Source organism: Cygnus olor, chromosome 1 (assembly GCF_009769625.2).
Source record: "Cygnus olor isolate bCygOlo1 chromosome 1, bCygOlo1.pri.v2, whole genome shotgun sequence".
NCBI classification, from domain to species: Eukaryota; Metazoa; Chordata; class Aves; order Anseriformes; family Anatidae; genus Cygnus; species Cygnus olor.
Genome location: NC_049169.1, coordinates 11353389 through 11368072, shown reverse-complemented (window position 1 = coordinate 11368072; position 14684 = coordinate 11353389). Strand labels below are relative to the sequence as shown.

The 14684-nt window shown below is 39.1% G+C and overlaps 1 protein-coding gene across 1 annotated transcript in view; it reads right to left on the bottom strand.

The window, feature by feature from the left end:
* Positions 1-10706, bottom strand: part of SEMA3C (semaphorin 3C) — a 126119-nt gene extending 115413 nt beyond the window's left edge. Inside the window, exons 1-2 of the mRNA XM_040548530.1 lie at positions 10304-10706; positions 7075-7215 (exon numbers count right to left, since the gene is read on the bottom strand). Of these exons, the coding sequence (XP_040404464.1) occupies positions 7075-7177 (103 nt within the window). The 5' untranslated portion in view covers positions 7178-7215; positions 10304-10706. The remainder of the gene's footprint in view (positions 1-7074; positions 7216-10303) is intronic.
* Positions 10707-14684: the final 3978 nt, after the last annotated feature.

The window sequence follows — 14684 nt, the reverse complement described above, 5'->3', positions numbered from 1 at the left end:
TGTAATTCTGAAAATAATCTAAACATAATCTGGGGTATTACTTGTGGTAATGGAGGAACCTTTGTAACACACACTTTTGTATGTATAACTGATTTGCTGAGTGAGAGCAGTAGTTTGGAATATCCAATATACTATATGCTGTTCAAAGGGAGAGGAAATGACCTCCACCAACCTTATCCACACAAGCAGCAAGGTACTTTCCTCAACAAGAAAAAAAAATAGCCTTATATTCATATGAGCAAGGAGAAAAATTAATTTCTCTGAATGGCATGATGGTCCTACCTCAAGACAAAGGGTGGTTTCATGGTAGAGACAGAGCTATCACTCTGTATCTTCCTTCTGCTGTGGTACTAGAGTCTTAGCTCCAGGATATCATTAAGCAGGATTTTGCTTCCAGGAAGAAGCCACATCACTGGTGGATAAAATTCCGATGCAAGTGTAACATGTTTACTCAAACTCTAACTGTACCAAGTCTGAACTGAATAAGGATGGAGGTATGAAGGGAACAGAGGAATAACAGAGGGGTGTAAGCTCTCCATTAATCTCTATCTTCTATTTCATTTACTGGAAATGCACGCTTCAAAGTAAGAGAGATCTGACATCTCACTGATTCATGCAAGTAATGGAAAACTGTTTGCTCCTCAGGTGCATCCTGAGACCCCAACTCTTTAATTGGATGAAGAAGGAAAAACACATAGCCTTCTTCTAAATTGATGGATGATGCAACCACAGCAGTCTGAACGTAAGATGAGATGTCATACCGTGAATCAGAAAATTATGCCCTTATCAAAGGCCTCTCCCCTGAGAAAGAGTGCCTAGGCTTTTTATTAAGGGGTGTTATTGAGAACACTGAAAGGGCAGCACCAAAAGGAACAAAATACACATGTTAAAGAAACATCCAGTTCAAGTGACAGAATAAGGTCTTGGTCTATGTATTTATTCATGACAGGATCTCAGTCAATGCACTTCAATAAAATGAGTAAGTATTGTGAGTCACATCAATAATTATATCTGATACACAAAAAGGCTTGTGCAGCACCACATATCAAAGTGTACTGTGAACTCATCCAGTATGGAAATGGCTCACAGAGGAGCTCTTGTTACTGATATGCTGATAATTCTGAAAAAAGATAGGGTATTACAAATGTCTATGACACTTTTCTCATTGCAATTTTTTTTGAACATAAAAGAACTGGTGTCTGGTATAATAATCACTACATAATTGTCTGTGTAGGAACTTCAGGAAACACAAGGAAGGATTGTAACAAGAGAGCAGTGTAATTGGCCAAGATAAGCTAATTTCTTCTACGACAATAGAGACAACCCAAGACGTGTTGAATCTGTAAAAGTGTTCTAAGATAAAGTTTGATTTTTCCACACTAAAATCAAAGATATGGTTCATATACAGGTCAAATTGACTGAGTTGGGGAACAGAAAGAGACTGAAGTAAGTAATTTCTTAGACAATATATCTACTTTCTAGCATGAAAGTCTTCTCAATCTTTGTGAAATTTGGATGACTACTTCATCCAACAATAGGATTACATTCATAAATTTTTGTCCTAAATCTAGGGCCTGATAATTAACCACCTTGAAGACTATGTATTTATTTATGTTCTCTTGTACTGACTTCAGAGAACCTACAATCAACTGGGCCAAGTGTAGCCTGTGACTTCAGCTTTATCACATGGTAGTTTTCATAACTGAAGTGACAGTACATACAATCTAACTTTGGATACAGAAACAATACAATCAATTCTCCTTTCACACTCTTTCAACAGTGACAGAGAAGCTAAGTCAGTGACACTGCCACTGGAAAAAGAGTTTGTGTGAAAATAATCAGGCTCACTATCATTTAGCAATAGTATCTCTACCCACGAAACTCTAGAAAGAGCACTGAGCCTTTTACATTGTGCTTCCTTTAATATCTCTTACAAAATATTTTATTACATTTAACTCATAGCTTATTCAAGTAATTCAATTTATATAAGAGTAAGATTTATTGCATTATGTCTTTATCTGTTGATTTTCAACAACAGAAATAAAGGCAAAACAAGAAAAAAAACACTGTATACAGAGAAGACAAATCTAAAAGCTACCCCCAGACTATAATTTGTATATTAGGTATTTGTCTTTAATAACAACCAAAGATTTAGTTGTCTAAATGTAACTCCAAGTGTAACAATATCAATTTCACTACTAAAGATAATACATTATTTGTAGTCGACAGTAGTCAAGAATAAGTTAACTTCTTAGATCTCCATTGTGAGACAATTGAGGGAAAGAAATTTCACGTGGTTGCTGCTCAGAGCTTTATAAATCAGCATCATTTAAGGTCTATGAAGCTGTGAAAGCCACAAGTCAGTCACTTTTGAGAAAAAGTGACCCATGATTTGCTAAATATTATGCCACTACAAAAACGCTCAAGAGATTTCTGGAATAGTTCTGCATTAAAAATAAATAAATTAAAAAAAAAAACAATGTTTCCCTTCCTCCCCCCCCCCCCCCCCCCCCCCCCCCCCCCCCCCCCCCCCAGTACTCCTTTACTTCAACTTCATTTTGAAAGTAGTTTTCATTGCATGGACGCCACCAAGGATTCAATCAACTATTTGAGCATAAGCCATTGCCTACTAGATTGTCGTCAGCACAATGTCCCCCAAATAATAAATGAACTTCTTATTAACTGTGGTAACATTAACATTACAATGAGGGATTGTTTAAAAACAAGTTGTACTGCTGTTGCTCAAGAGCTCAAAGAAAATGGTTCTTAGTTCCTTTATTTCTCCTTGAGGGTAACCACAGGGGTTGCATTAAATCTTTTAAAATATGTTGACAGTTGAATGTGTGCTGCTGTTGCTCCGGTGACATTTTATCTATTTGTCATTAATGAAGCTGACTGATACTTTCTTAAAAGTGCTTTACATGTTCTAGTAATTTTATGACAAAAAGAGAAACAAAACCGTCTGCAAATTAGCCTTGATCCACTTCTCATATGGAATTTTCACTGGAGACAATGGGAGAATCTGCATGGGAAATATCTGCTTGGCCAGACTTTTTAGGTAGGAATGCATGAAATGCTCCTGGTAAATTGTGAAATTATCACTTGTTTTTGTGTTTCCATATAAATTCAAAATTCAAAGAAGATGTTTGTATATATTTTCAAAAATAAGAATTGGAACTGCTTTGACCAATTCCGAACCTGGTGTTAAAATGGCATGGTTCAGCTCATTTTAGGATTGTAGTAAAACCCAAAACGTAAATGGAAGCTGGAAAAATATGAAAGTTTGACACTATCCTGGAGTCTCATAACTCCTCTCTTATTATGATAATACTCCCACTGGCTTTGAAAAAGGCTTTGCCCTTATAGAGACTGAAAGATACAGCACCCAATTATCTGTTCAGGAACATGCAGTAACAAGGAGGAATGCATGCAGTCTGAGAAAGAACAGGCGCTATGCTTAATAGTTCATAAACAGATAAGGTAAGTCTTATGCTATGAGGCGAAAATAAACTATGGGGCTTTAAATTATGATGGGTGATTTAAGTAGATTAAGGAAGATCTATTAAAGGTCAAGGAACCAGAAGAGGTAAGAGGAAGGGGAATGGTGTAGTGAGACGTGTCAAGTCCTTCTTCCACCCCAGGTTACTCAGCTCCCACATGCTCAATGTTAATCATGGTAGACAATTCCACATCTGCTGCATGACAGACTTCATATCTTTGCAATTTTAGAGTCAGAAAAAGCTAGTCACCTTTCTTCAACTGCAGCAGCTCTTCAAGTGCAGATGTTGTGCAAAGTTGACAACCTGAGCCATTACACTTAAGCAAGACAATTAGATTATGATAAATCACTCCAAGCAAATTGAGAACCCCCTCACCTCATTTTCTATAGGCCTGATGTCATTTATAACCATGTATACCTGTGCAAAGCAAGCAGCTCACCTCCAGGCTGACCTTTTTCTTTTATGAACGGCTATGCAAGGTGGAAAGCAAACAAAAAATCAGGCCTAGGAGCTCTGTGTGACACGGGAATTGTCAAGATACTCAGGGTGCAGACAGCAATAAGTTCCACACTCACGTCAGATGCACATTTAACAATCTCAGCTAAGTCATGAACTACATTTTAATTAGACAAGAGGCCAGGCTTTTAATTTCAAAAATAGAAATTAGGGTTGCAGTCCTTCACCCATTGAAGTTAATTGCAAAATCCCTATTATCAAGCTCTTGAGGTATTACACAGGCTTACTTTTTAATTACATTTGATTCTTAATGAAGTAGATGGCAAAGAGAAAAGCAGCTCATGATTCAAACGATTCACATTTTTATCTTTACTGATGAACAACAGAATAGGTCAAGATACTTGCTGGATTTTCCCATGAGAAATGCTGTGATGTGAATAAGCTCAATTGACTTGATCCTGAAGGAGCAGGTTAGCTTTGAAAAGCATCACTCATTTTCTCCTCCTGTACACATTCCACCCCCAAAACTTAAGCAATGTAATTACAGATACTAAGCCAAATCCAATTCAGAACTTGAAAAATATCATTTAAGTATCCTAAGCTTGAATGACTTGTCTTTATTGTCTAATGTCATTTAAAACATAAGGAGTCCTAATTATAGTTTTATTTTCAAATGATGCACTTTAAGAGTGACAATTCTCTAACTGACAACAACTCAGGACATGAAGACAGAAAATTACTTGATATTTCTACATGGTTTAAAAACAACAAACTACGAGACAGCTTATGCAGAAAGAGTATGTTATACTTGGCGAGAGAACAATACAAAATTTCACCTTTTTCCTCTTATTTCAGTACCCATGCAAATAAGTGAAGATTTATAGAACAGAAGTTAGTTTTATTGGTAGAACCATTATCTTGCTATACACAACAACCTGCAAACTCTCTTCTCACATAATGAAAACTCTTTCTTACCATCTGGAAATCCGGATTAAAAATAAACTTATTTTTACATTGTATGAAAGGTTCAGCCCTGTATTTCAGACATTACTTGACATATTATAAAATGCATATTTAGTTTCTTCCTTTTACATCTTTGAAAGACCCATTAAAATCAAATATATATACACACACACTTTTAGAAAGGCTGAATGTTGAGAAATATTAAGGAAATTAAAATGTCCTTTTTAAGGTAACCAGATAGCATCACGCAGCATAGGTAACACTTACTTTCCACTAAGTTTTAGTGAAAAAGAGGCTCTCAGTTTTACCTATGCAAACCATTACTTTAAAAATAAAGGACATGGTACAGAACAAGCAACTCCTATATCCTGGCAAGATCAAGCTGTAATCGATGATGTCTCTATGTCACAGTGAGCTGCATAGTCCCTTTCAAAGGAAGGGGAAATAAGCTCCTTTTAAAGAAAGAGAGAAACTAAGGCTTCAATTCACCCAGATTTTTTTTCCTCCACTAAATCCCTAAGCTTTTTTTTTCCCCCTTTTATGGGTGGCACTATGTTTTGGACTCGCAGGATGATCATTGTGACAAACCAAAGAATGAAAGACAACTCTCGAGTCCAAGTTAAAACCACTTGCCCTTATTACGATTCTCTCCCATTAACAATGTTGAATACTGTAAAACCTGAGCTCTTCCTACCTCATGCTCATACGGTAGATCAGGGGAAACCTAACTTACGGTCAAGGCCTCTGGGGACACAATGTGCCAATCTGAACCAGCCTGTTTTGTGTAACTGTGGCATGCCTGCAAGTGTAACACACAACCATGGCCAAATTTGCTTCTATGTTGAGTTGTGTAGAATCAGTACCATCTATGTTATATCAACATTATTTACACAAGTAAAAGAAATTCCCACCCACTTCTTCATTTGGCAGCTCCCACTTGGAACACCATTTTTGCCATTGCTTTTACTGGAACTATGCCAATTTGTACCTGAACTCGTAAGTTTAGGGCCGTAAACTGTACAATATACAATACCTTGCAGTTGTTCAGTCTGCTCTTTGATATTTTCAGAAGTTCTAACTTGGCAGGCCTCCTTCTGAATGTCTCTCAGACTCAAGAGTACAAAGTTATAATCATTGCTGTGAATAGCGGTTTGAGTTACTTCCTAGCTATAGTTATTCTTAAAAATGATACTTTAAAGACTGATCAGAGCATGCAGACTATCCCCACGGCAGGACATGGCAAAGTCAAGAAAACCTTGTACTCAAACCAGACAAACCATCCTAACACAGACACTATTGATACAGGGTGCAGGAAGCCTTCGTGCCTCAAAGACAATCCCAGAAAAATGAGAGGGTTGAAAAAAGCAAATGCCCTTGTATTTAGTGACAGACAATTTCTGCTCAACTTTAAGAGAATTTAAGGTAAGCCCAAAGAATGGGCTTCTCACACGTTCTGAAGTGGTGGTTAAAATACTACATGATGACTAAAATCTGCATTTAAGATGGATATTAATATTAGAAGAATAAACTACCTTGCTATTAAAGTAATATTGAAGTAATTGGATTAATACAGTATTGCTCAACACTTCAGAAGTAAATGCACCTCTCTCTTGAAAAGAATTATTTTGATTGCTTGTTTACAGTATGTAGGCATCAGTGATTATAAAATGCTAAGTACACCTGACCCATTGTATGAAACACACAAGGGCTGCTATTTTGCCAAAGGACTATGTATCTTCTTATCTACCTTGGTAAAACCTTCAAGCACGCTGATTTTCAAGTATAAAGTTCTCAGCTGGTTACCAAGTAAAAGCAACTAGACCTACCGATAACTTTCACTACATGACATGTACCTCACATGCTATTATCTTTCCAATGAAAAATCAAGAATAAAAAATAAAACTTTTTGTTGTTATTAAGTCATAATAACTTTCTAAATGAAGAGAAGGGATTATTACTTATGTATCCATAGCTATAGTAGCAATGAACTTCAGGTGATAATCAAATTTAAACAGGTACCTCATCAACATAAACCAAAAATAACAGTTGTGGACACAAAATAAAAAGATAATTTCTACTCAGTTATTGAATGGAAGGCAGAGATGAAAGTGTTCAGTCATAACATTTGCTTAAAAATGTTTATCTTCTGTCTTACCGTTGAATGATAAAAACACCCTTGCTTGAGGCTGGGAAGATCCTTTTACACTGTTGAAGTAAATAAATATCCCAATCACCAGGTGCAGTACAAGAAATGCCATCTCTTCAGATTTGCAGCTTAATATCCAAGAAATGAAACCTGAAAGAAAGAGATAACATTACTGTTACAGAGTTTGGTGGAGAAAAAAACAACAAAATCTGTGCTAGAAGGCTCTTCCATCTGAAGCCATAATATATGATAATGTGAAGGAGACACAGCACTTCTGTTTTTTTTTTTTCTTTGAGATCTGAAAATGGTTCTCTCTAGTTGTGTTCCATGCTGGAACAAAAAGAATTCTGCCTGTTAGTATGAACCTACAAAACCTTAGTTTTGGCTACAGAAGACTATGACATGAGATTCAGTTTATTTGAATAAGGACAATTCCACCTGCTGGAAAAATAATTATACCAAATGTCAAAGCAGAGCAAAGCAAGGACAGGAGATAAAGTTTCACGAATAAAAAAGCTGGCTGATATTTTTAGACCTCTCTCCTTAGTTTACATCATACTTGATCTCCCCCTCCTTTTTTTTAAAAAAAAAAAAAAAACACGTTTGAAATCAGCGGTGCTTAGAAATGAGCTATGAGTTTTTGTAAGTTGAGTGCTCTAACAGCCATCTACATCTTCTTTTAAGATGAAATCCTGAATATGCACGTCACTAATTTCAAAAGCATTGAAATCAAAAGTATTTCAACATGCCTGAAACTATTAATTGGCATCTGCTTTTTGGGCTAGCTACTTTCAGTCTACTTACCTGTTCTCTTAGACTTCCACAGAGCACTGCAGTTACCCTGCATGGGAGCTGAGCTCTTGATATCACCAGAAGATACATCAAAATAAATCTACATCATTTCTTAGCTCCGGAAGACTTGCAGTGGACTTGAGCTCACTGACGTCAGGGTCACTTTTCCATCAATGCCAATGGACTTTGGACCAGACCCATAAAATCCAGCAGACATTAGAAACTGAATACTGCATATCTTTGATGTTCTTGAACTGCATCTCTCCAAAAACTGTGAAGTCTAGATTTCATTTTACCTATAAGAACAGCTTTGGTCTTAATAGTGTCAGTGGTGTTCCTCAGTTCAGCTGCTAAAGTGAAAATAAAACAGTCTAATTTCAGCCACATTCTCCTTCCCTGCTTATATATGTATATATTTTCCATTTTGACATCAACAGCCTTTGTACTAGACAACACTTATTGGTTGATCAGGTGGAATATTGGATTCTGTGGTAAATGACATCACTTTGAAGGACACAGTTCCTAAGGCCGGAAGATAACATTAAAAATAGCATTTATGTATTACATAAAATGTGTATTTTTTCATGAAGAGTTCTCTTGCCTGTGATGATAAACATCAGTTTACACTTCTTTACCTCAGATCTGCTCTAACACTTCAGTCCCTCCAGTGGAAGACAGTCTTTCTACATCCTTGTTCATTTGGTCCCTCTGAGATTCACACCTGCCCTAAAAGAACTGGCTGCAACTACTCCATCATGGCAGGAACCACCTGTTAGACAGGGATGACTTTAGGTCAGCACCAATTTGGGCTGTATCCACTTCAGTGACTAAGAGGTAAAAGCTCCATATCTCATTACTAGCTCTGTCACTTCCCTATCCACTCACTGTAAATTGTTTTTAAAGGCTTCTCTCTGCATTAGACTTTCATACGAAGTAAGGGGTGGGATGGAAAGCATGCAAGAGAGCACACGGCTCTGAAGCCCAAACTGTAAACTACCCTGCCCAGTGTGCTCTGGAGTACTGAGAAGTGCATGCGGATCAAGTAATGCTACCACCCTGCTAATTGACAAAATTTGGCTAATTGACAAAAACACTGGTGTCAGAGATTTTCCAGATACAGATCTGGCCTACAGAAGAAACATATCCATTCTGTACCGGTTCCAAATTATTTCTAAGAGTCTGTTAACTAATAAAATGATAGTTGAAGAGTTTTTGCCAAGAATAATTTTTAAACAAGCTGCATGAACTTCAATATTAATACTGCTTTGCGGGCTTTAAATTCAAAACCTTGAGACTAGCCCATGGGATATCCTTTAACTTAGCCCTCTTCTAAGACAGAAGTGCCATTAAATCCTGATAAGATTGCTTTGTCAGGCCAAAACAAATAGCCAATCACACTGAACATGTGATTTAACAGATGCAATGGGATTAGTACTTTACAGTAGTAGCACTATGCTTTCTTTGCAATGGAGATGAAAAGTCAGAGGAACAAGCATGTGGCTTTCTCTCTCCACTTAAATGACACTGTAAGAAATAATAATTAAAACAATAGAAAAGAACCAAATAGAAAAAAAAAAAAAAATCAACCCTTTCAGCACTCTTTCCCTCCCACTCACATGCCTCCTGTCAATTCTAGTGCAATCAGCTACAGGAGTGAAACATTGCTACATTTCATTGCTCAAATTGCATATCTTCACCATTAACACAGAAGTGACAGGCAAATGTAAGATTCAAATATGTAAGCTGCATGGTTCCTACCCAGCTGTTAGACACAAATAATACATGCATACGGTGCCACAAAGGTATCACAGGGCGTCTGACATGTGAGTTACCTAATGGAAATAAGTTTAATTTCAGAGATTTACATACTTGTTAACTGAACACAAACTCATTGGAGGTTTGAATCTCTGTTTGGGCTTATATCCCAGTTCTGAATTTATCTCAGTAAGTCATGATACTATATTCAGCATGTCCTGTGCACATGATCTGTGCTGACAACCCACAGACCTAAAATCTTTTCAAGTCCTCTTAAAGAATCCTTTAGGACAGACAAAAAGCAATGTCTAATTCCATTTCTGCTCTTCGACCCTATCCTAGCTGTAAACAAGGTGGCAAACCACTACTGAATTAAAGTGCTGAAGTTTTCCTGCCACGGAGGTCACTTCCAGCATAATGCATTGCTTTGGAAAGTATCATACAGCTTTGCTGTGAAGCACTGTGCAGGTGTCATCTGCTCCAGGCTCAGTCCTACCCTTAAATCCTGTAAAGAAAATTGTTCAGCAGAAGAAAATAAAGAAAGAAGTGAAAGAAAAGAAAACCCCCAAACCCAGACTATGCTAATCTGGAAAATATTGCTTTAACTATCTGTGAACAGTAGGAAAACTCAATCATCAAACACATTTCACATCTATCACAGCAGAGAAAGAGAACTTTCAATTATGCTTACCCAGCTGTTGGAGGAACCAGTAATACAGCTTTATATCTGCTTTCTATCAGTTTATGGACTCTTCTGCTGTTACCAGAACGTTTTAATTCCGAACCCGGCTCATTGTGTGTGGGAAAAATAAAATAAAAATAAAAAGAATAAAAATAAAGGAAAACTCTCTCTTCGTGGTGGTTGCAAAGGTACTCCCGGTTCCCTTATAAAACAATCCTTCGAGCTGGACTCCTAAGGCACCGGGAGCGCTTCTCCCCAGCCCTCAATTAAGCACCTAGGAGTGAATGGAAAGTGGCCGGGCGCTGAGGTTGAAGCCTTTGGTTTCCAGTTACCGGCTCTGCCCTGCCCTCGCCGCCGCCGCGCTAGCGAGGCGAGGCACGGCGGCCTCCGGTGCATCATTAGCTGAGCAAATAGGGGCTGGAGCTCATAAATAACGCCGAGGCCACACCCCGCCGGGCTCCGCGGCCGCCGGCCCGGCCCGCCCCAGGCACCGCGGGGCCGCCGGCTCTGCTCAGCTGTGCGGAGCGCCCGCGGGCGCGCAGGCTGCTTGTGCGGAGCTTCGTTCCTCCAGGAGTGGGAGGTTCACAATGTAATAAGAGGGTTTTGGGGGAAGGAGATCTAAAGGGGGGACAGCGGTAGGTTGCTCTCCAAGCCTCACCCGCGCTGCTTGCGCGGGCGCGGAGGGAGAGTCGCGGCTAAAGTTGCCGGCCCGGGGCTCCCGTAGCGCCCCGACGGCAGCGCCGTGGGTGCCGCTGCGCGATCCAAGCCGGGGACGGGGGCCAGGAGCCGGGGGCGGCGGGGGATGGGGGGAGCGGCGAGGACCCAGGGGAGAGCGGGGCACCGGCGGAGAGAGGCCCCGAGGGGAGCCGGACCCCGAGCTGGGAGCCGACCGGGGCGGGGAGGTGCCGGGGGAGCTTTCGGAGGAGGCCGGTAGATGTCACTATGATGAGAGGGAAAGAGGCAGGGTTGTGGTGAAGGAGGAAAGCAGATCATATCCAGCCCCGGACACAGGGATTTCTTTCTTTTCCTTTTTTTTTTTTTTTTTTTTTCCTGAATTATTTCCTTTATTTGAAACTTAAAAACTTAAAAGAAAGCTAGCGATGAAAGCAGCATTACATCAATAGTTAGATTTGTAGCTTAGTCTCTTGACTGCTCCAAGAGTTTTTTCCACACGCTTTCGGACTCTCTTTTGTAGTTCAGGAGACCTGGAGCAGCATTTGTTCAAGCTCAGCTTTGACCGAGTTTCTGAGCTATTAGTTGCTCAAAAGTTTTTCATTGTTTCTTTGTTTTTCATGAGATTAGTGCTCTCATGGCAGTCAGACAGCTTTGAAAATTTTACCCAAAACATCTTGAAAATGTGAAGTGCATCACCGCCCTATTAAAGCCACTAGGATGTTCCAAACAATGGTATTTGGGTTCTGGGCCATTTGGTAGACAAGGCCTGTGGAAAGATTTTCCTAAGCTGTTTTCTGAGTACGTTCTGTTCTGGTTTGACCTGCTGGATGAGCACTTCTTCTGAATCAAGATTTCCACTGTTGCAGGGGAAGATGGTCTGTGAGCCAGCCGAGGGTTGCACAGCTGGGTACTGTTGAAGCACTCCTTCAAAGGAGCACATCTCTCAGTACTTTTGCAGCCATGTCCCACAGGCAGAAGTACATTAACATGTAAACAAGTACCCACAATGAATCAGTGCACACGCTCAAGTTAGTTTTGTTTCCAGCTATTACATGATCTGGCCATACTAACCAAAACAATCAATAACTCTAATGCATTATAGCCAGAGAGCAGGGAGTAGCCTGAAAACACTGCTCTTACTTAATAGATTTTGTCCATGCATGTGGATGTCTTTATGGCTGGTCTACAGGCCAGTTTGCAAAAGTTCACCTGCATGAATTAGGGTCAGGTCACGTATTTCAAAGACAGTTTCTTACCCAGGCCTCAGTGTCAGCATAGCAAAGTAAATGTTTTCTTCTAGCAAGAAATTACTGTATTATAAAACACCTATAATCTCAGAGAACACCAAAATAAGGGGTAAAGTCCTTCTCTGAAGTGAAGCATCAGGTCTTCAGCTGATGCCAGAAAAGAAGGAAATCCTGAATTTTGAAAAGCTTTACTCACTTCAGAGCATAGTTTAAGGACAAAGTAATTGCTGCCACCAGATGAACTGAACACTCCAGATCATGAGTCCTTAAAAGTACTGATGCTGTTCCAGTTCTGCTCAACGCAAATAAACTACGCAGAAATGCACGAACATTTACTGTCATAGCAGTAAAACTAAGCCATCAGAGAGCTTGTTCATTCAATGGCCAGGCAGTGTGACTGTGAACATGATGCTGCTCATCCTTGAAATGTGGTTATGTCCAAATGCCACAGAGTCTGACAGCAGCACTCTGGCAAGAGGAGAAGTCACTTGTCTGCTTCAGAAAATCCCCACAACTAAGTGCAATTAGAGATCACCACACCAAGCAACAGAAGTGAATCAGCTAACTCAATATTCTCTCTCTTACTGTGGTCTGTGCAGGCTGATTCAGAGGAGAACACGCAGAAAACCACAAAGCAAGTATGAAATAACCTCTCATTTAGGAGATTTCTGGGAGAAGTGTAATAGGTGGCAATGCCAGTCAAAGAGAAAGAACAATAGTATCACAAAACAACTAACAGTGAAAATGATGTTGATTCTAACTGACCTTCTCAAATATTTTTTGCCTTGAAAAAAAAAAAAAAAAGATAAGATGGTTCTGCTTTTTCAAGTTCAGAAGAAAATCTAGTTAAGATCACAAACACATGCTCCTAATAATGCACCATTAGGAAAAGACAACAAAAGGAATATACTCAAGCATGAATCAACTTCAGTATGGTTCTAGTCACTTGTGTTTGTCTGTGATTTGGTATATATGGACATTAGGGAGCCATCTGGCTATCTGCATTTCTTTTTCATATGTGCTAGCTACATCAGAGATAAAAAGGTAAAATGAAATACTGAAGAAAATTATGGGGATTTCCAACACTCCCTCAAGGACTTGGGGTTTATAAAATAGTAAATGAACTACAAAGAGACAAACACAAAACTTTAATCTGTGAGATACCATCATACTTGTATATCTGTTAAGCAAATCAAGAGTATGCTAATTTAAAAACAAAAAGCAAATTGAGACATGAATAAGCATGCCATATTGATTTATTTGTTTTTAACATGTGCATATGTGCAGGTCAGAGCAAGATAATTAACTTTAAAAAGCAGTTTGAACTTCACAGCTGGGCTGAGTGAAATGGTTAAAGTTTTACTTTAGATGTTTTGTAATAGCATGTATTAGCTTCAAGCAAAACTCATGGAATGGAAATTACTTTTCCAAAGTAGGAGGTGGGGTTTCAGTATTTACTGGCATGAATCAGCCCTATGAGTGAAATGAAAAATATGCAAGACACTTGTTTTCCAGGCTGTGTATTTTACAGGCTAACACAGGGATGAGGACAAATAAGTTTGACTCAGCTTTGCCGCTGATTTTTAATTATTTGTGTATTACACAAAGCATTCGAGGTTCTGTACGATTTGCTTCTAGCAACTTGGTGTGTGTGTGATTTATAACTATGTGCAGTTATGCCAGGTGGCATCACATGCAACAGGAGAGTCAGGCCTTTGCTCTCAGCTTCAGAGTCAGAGGAGTTCTGACCCCACAATGTGATTTGAGCAGGCAAAACCCTCATGGCCAAAACAAACAGATGTTGATTTTGTCGTATCTGTGCATGGTGTTTGCTTCTTACCCAAACAAATCATCCTAATGGACGCAGGCCTAAACACTAACTGAAGCCAGGAAGGAAAAAGACAAGGGTGGATCTGAGATTCTACTTAACATTTTGGTTTGGGGTTTGGCTTTTGGGTTTTGTTTTCTTTTGTGTTTTTCTTCCCCACTTAGATTTTAAACTCCTGAAAAAGTGAAAAGATTATTGGAGACAGTGGTGAAATAGAATCAGGCAAATTCCTCTGGATTGGCAACAACTGGTCATTAAAAAGATCAACAGTTTCTGCTTTGAATACAAGCTCAAACTTACTATTCAAGCAAGGTCAGATGCTAGCTATTATAAAGAAAAATGTAGTAAAGATGTTAAAGTGACCATCAAATGTAATCCAGTCCTTGCTTAAATATCAAAGGAATTGCATATACAGTGATGCACAGATTCTAAATGATAGTACAGAATGGTATTAACTTCTCTTTCCTCTCTCCTCATGTATGAGTGTCAAATCCCCTTACAGAAATTACAAGGTTATTAGGTAATCCAATCAGTCCCCCTTTGTTTCTTCCACAGTTACGAGAACTGGAGAAACTGTGAAACATATCAGGAGCTTGTTGTGGGAAAGCCATTGGTTTTGTTGTTGCTGCTGTTGTTTTGA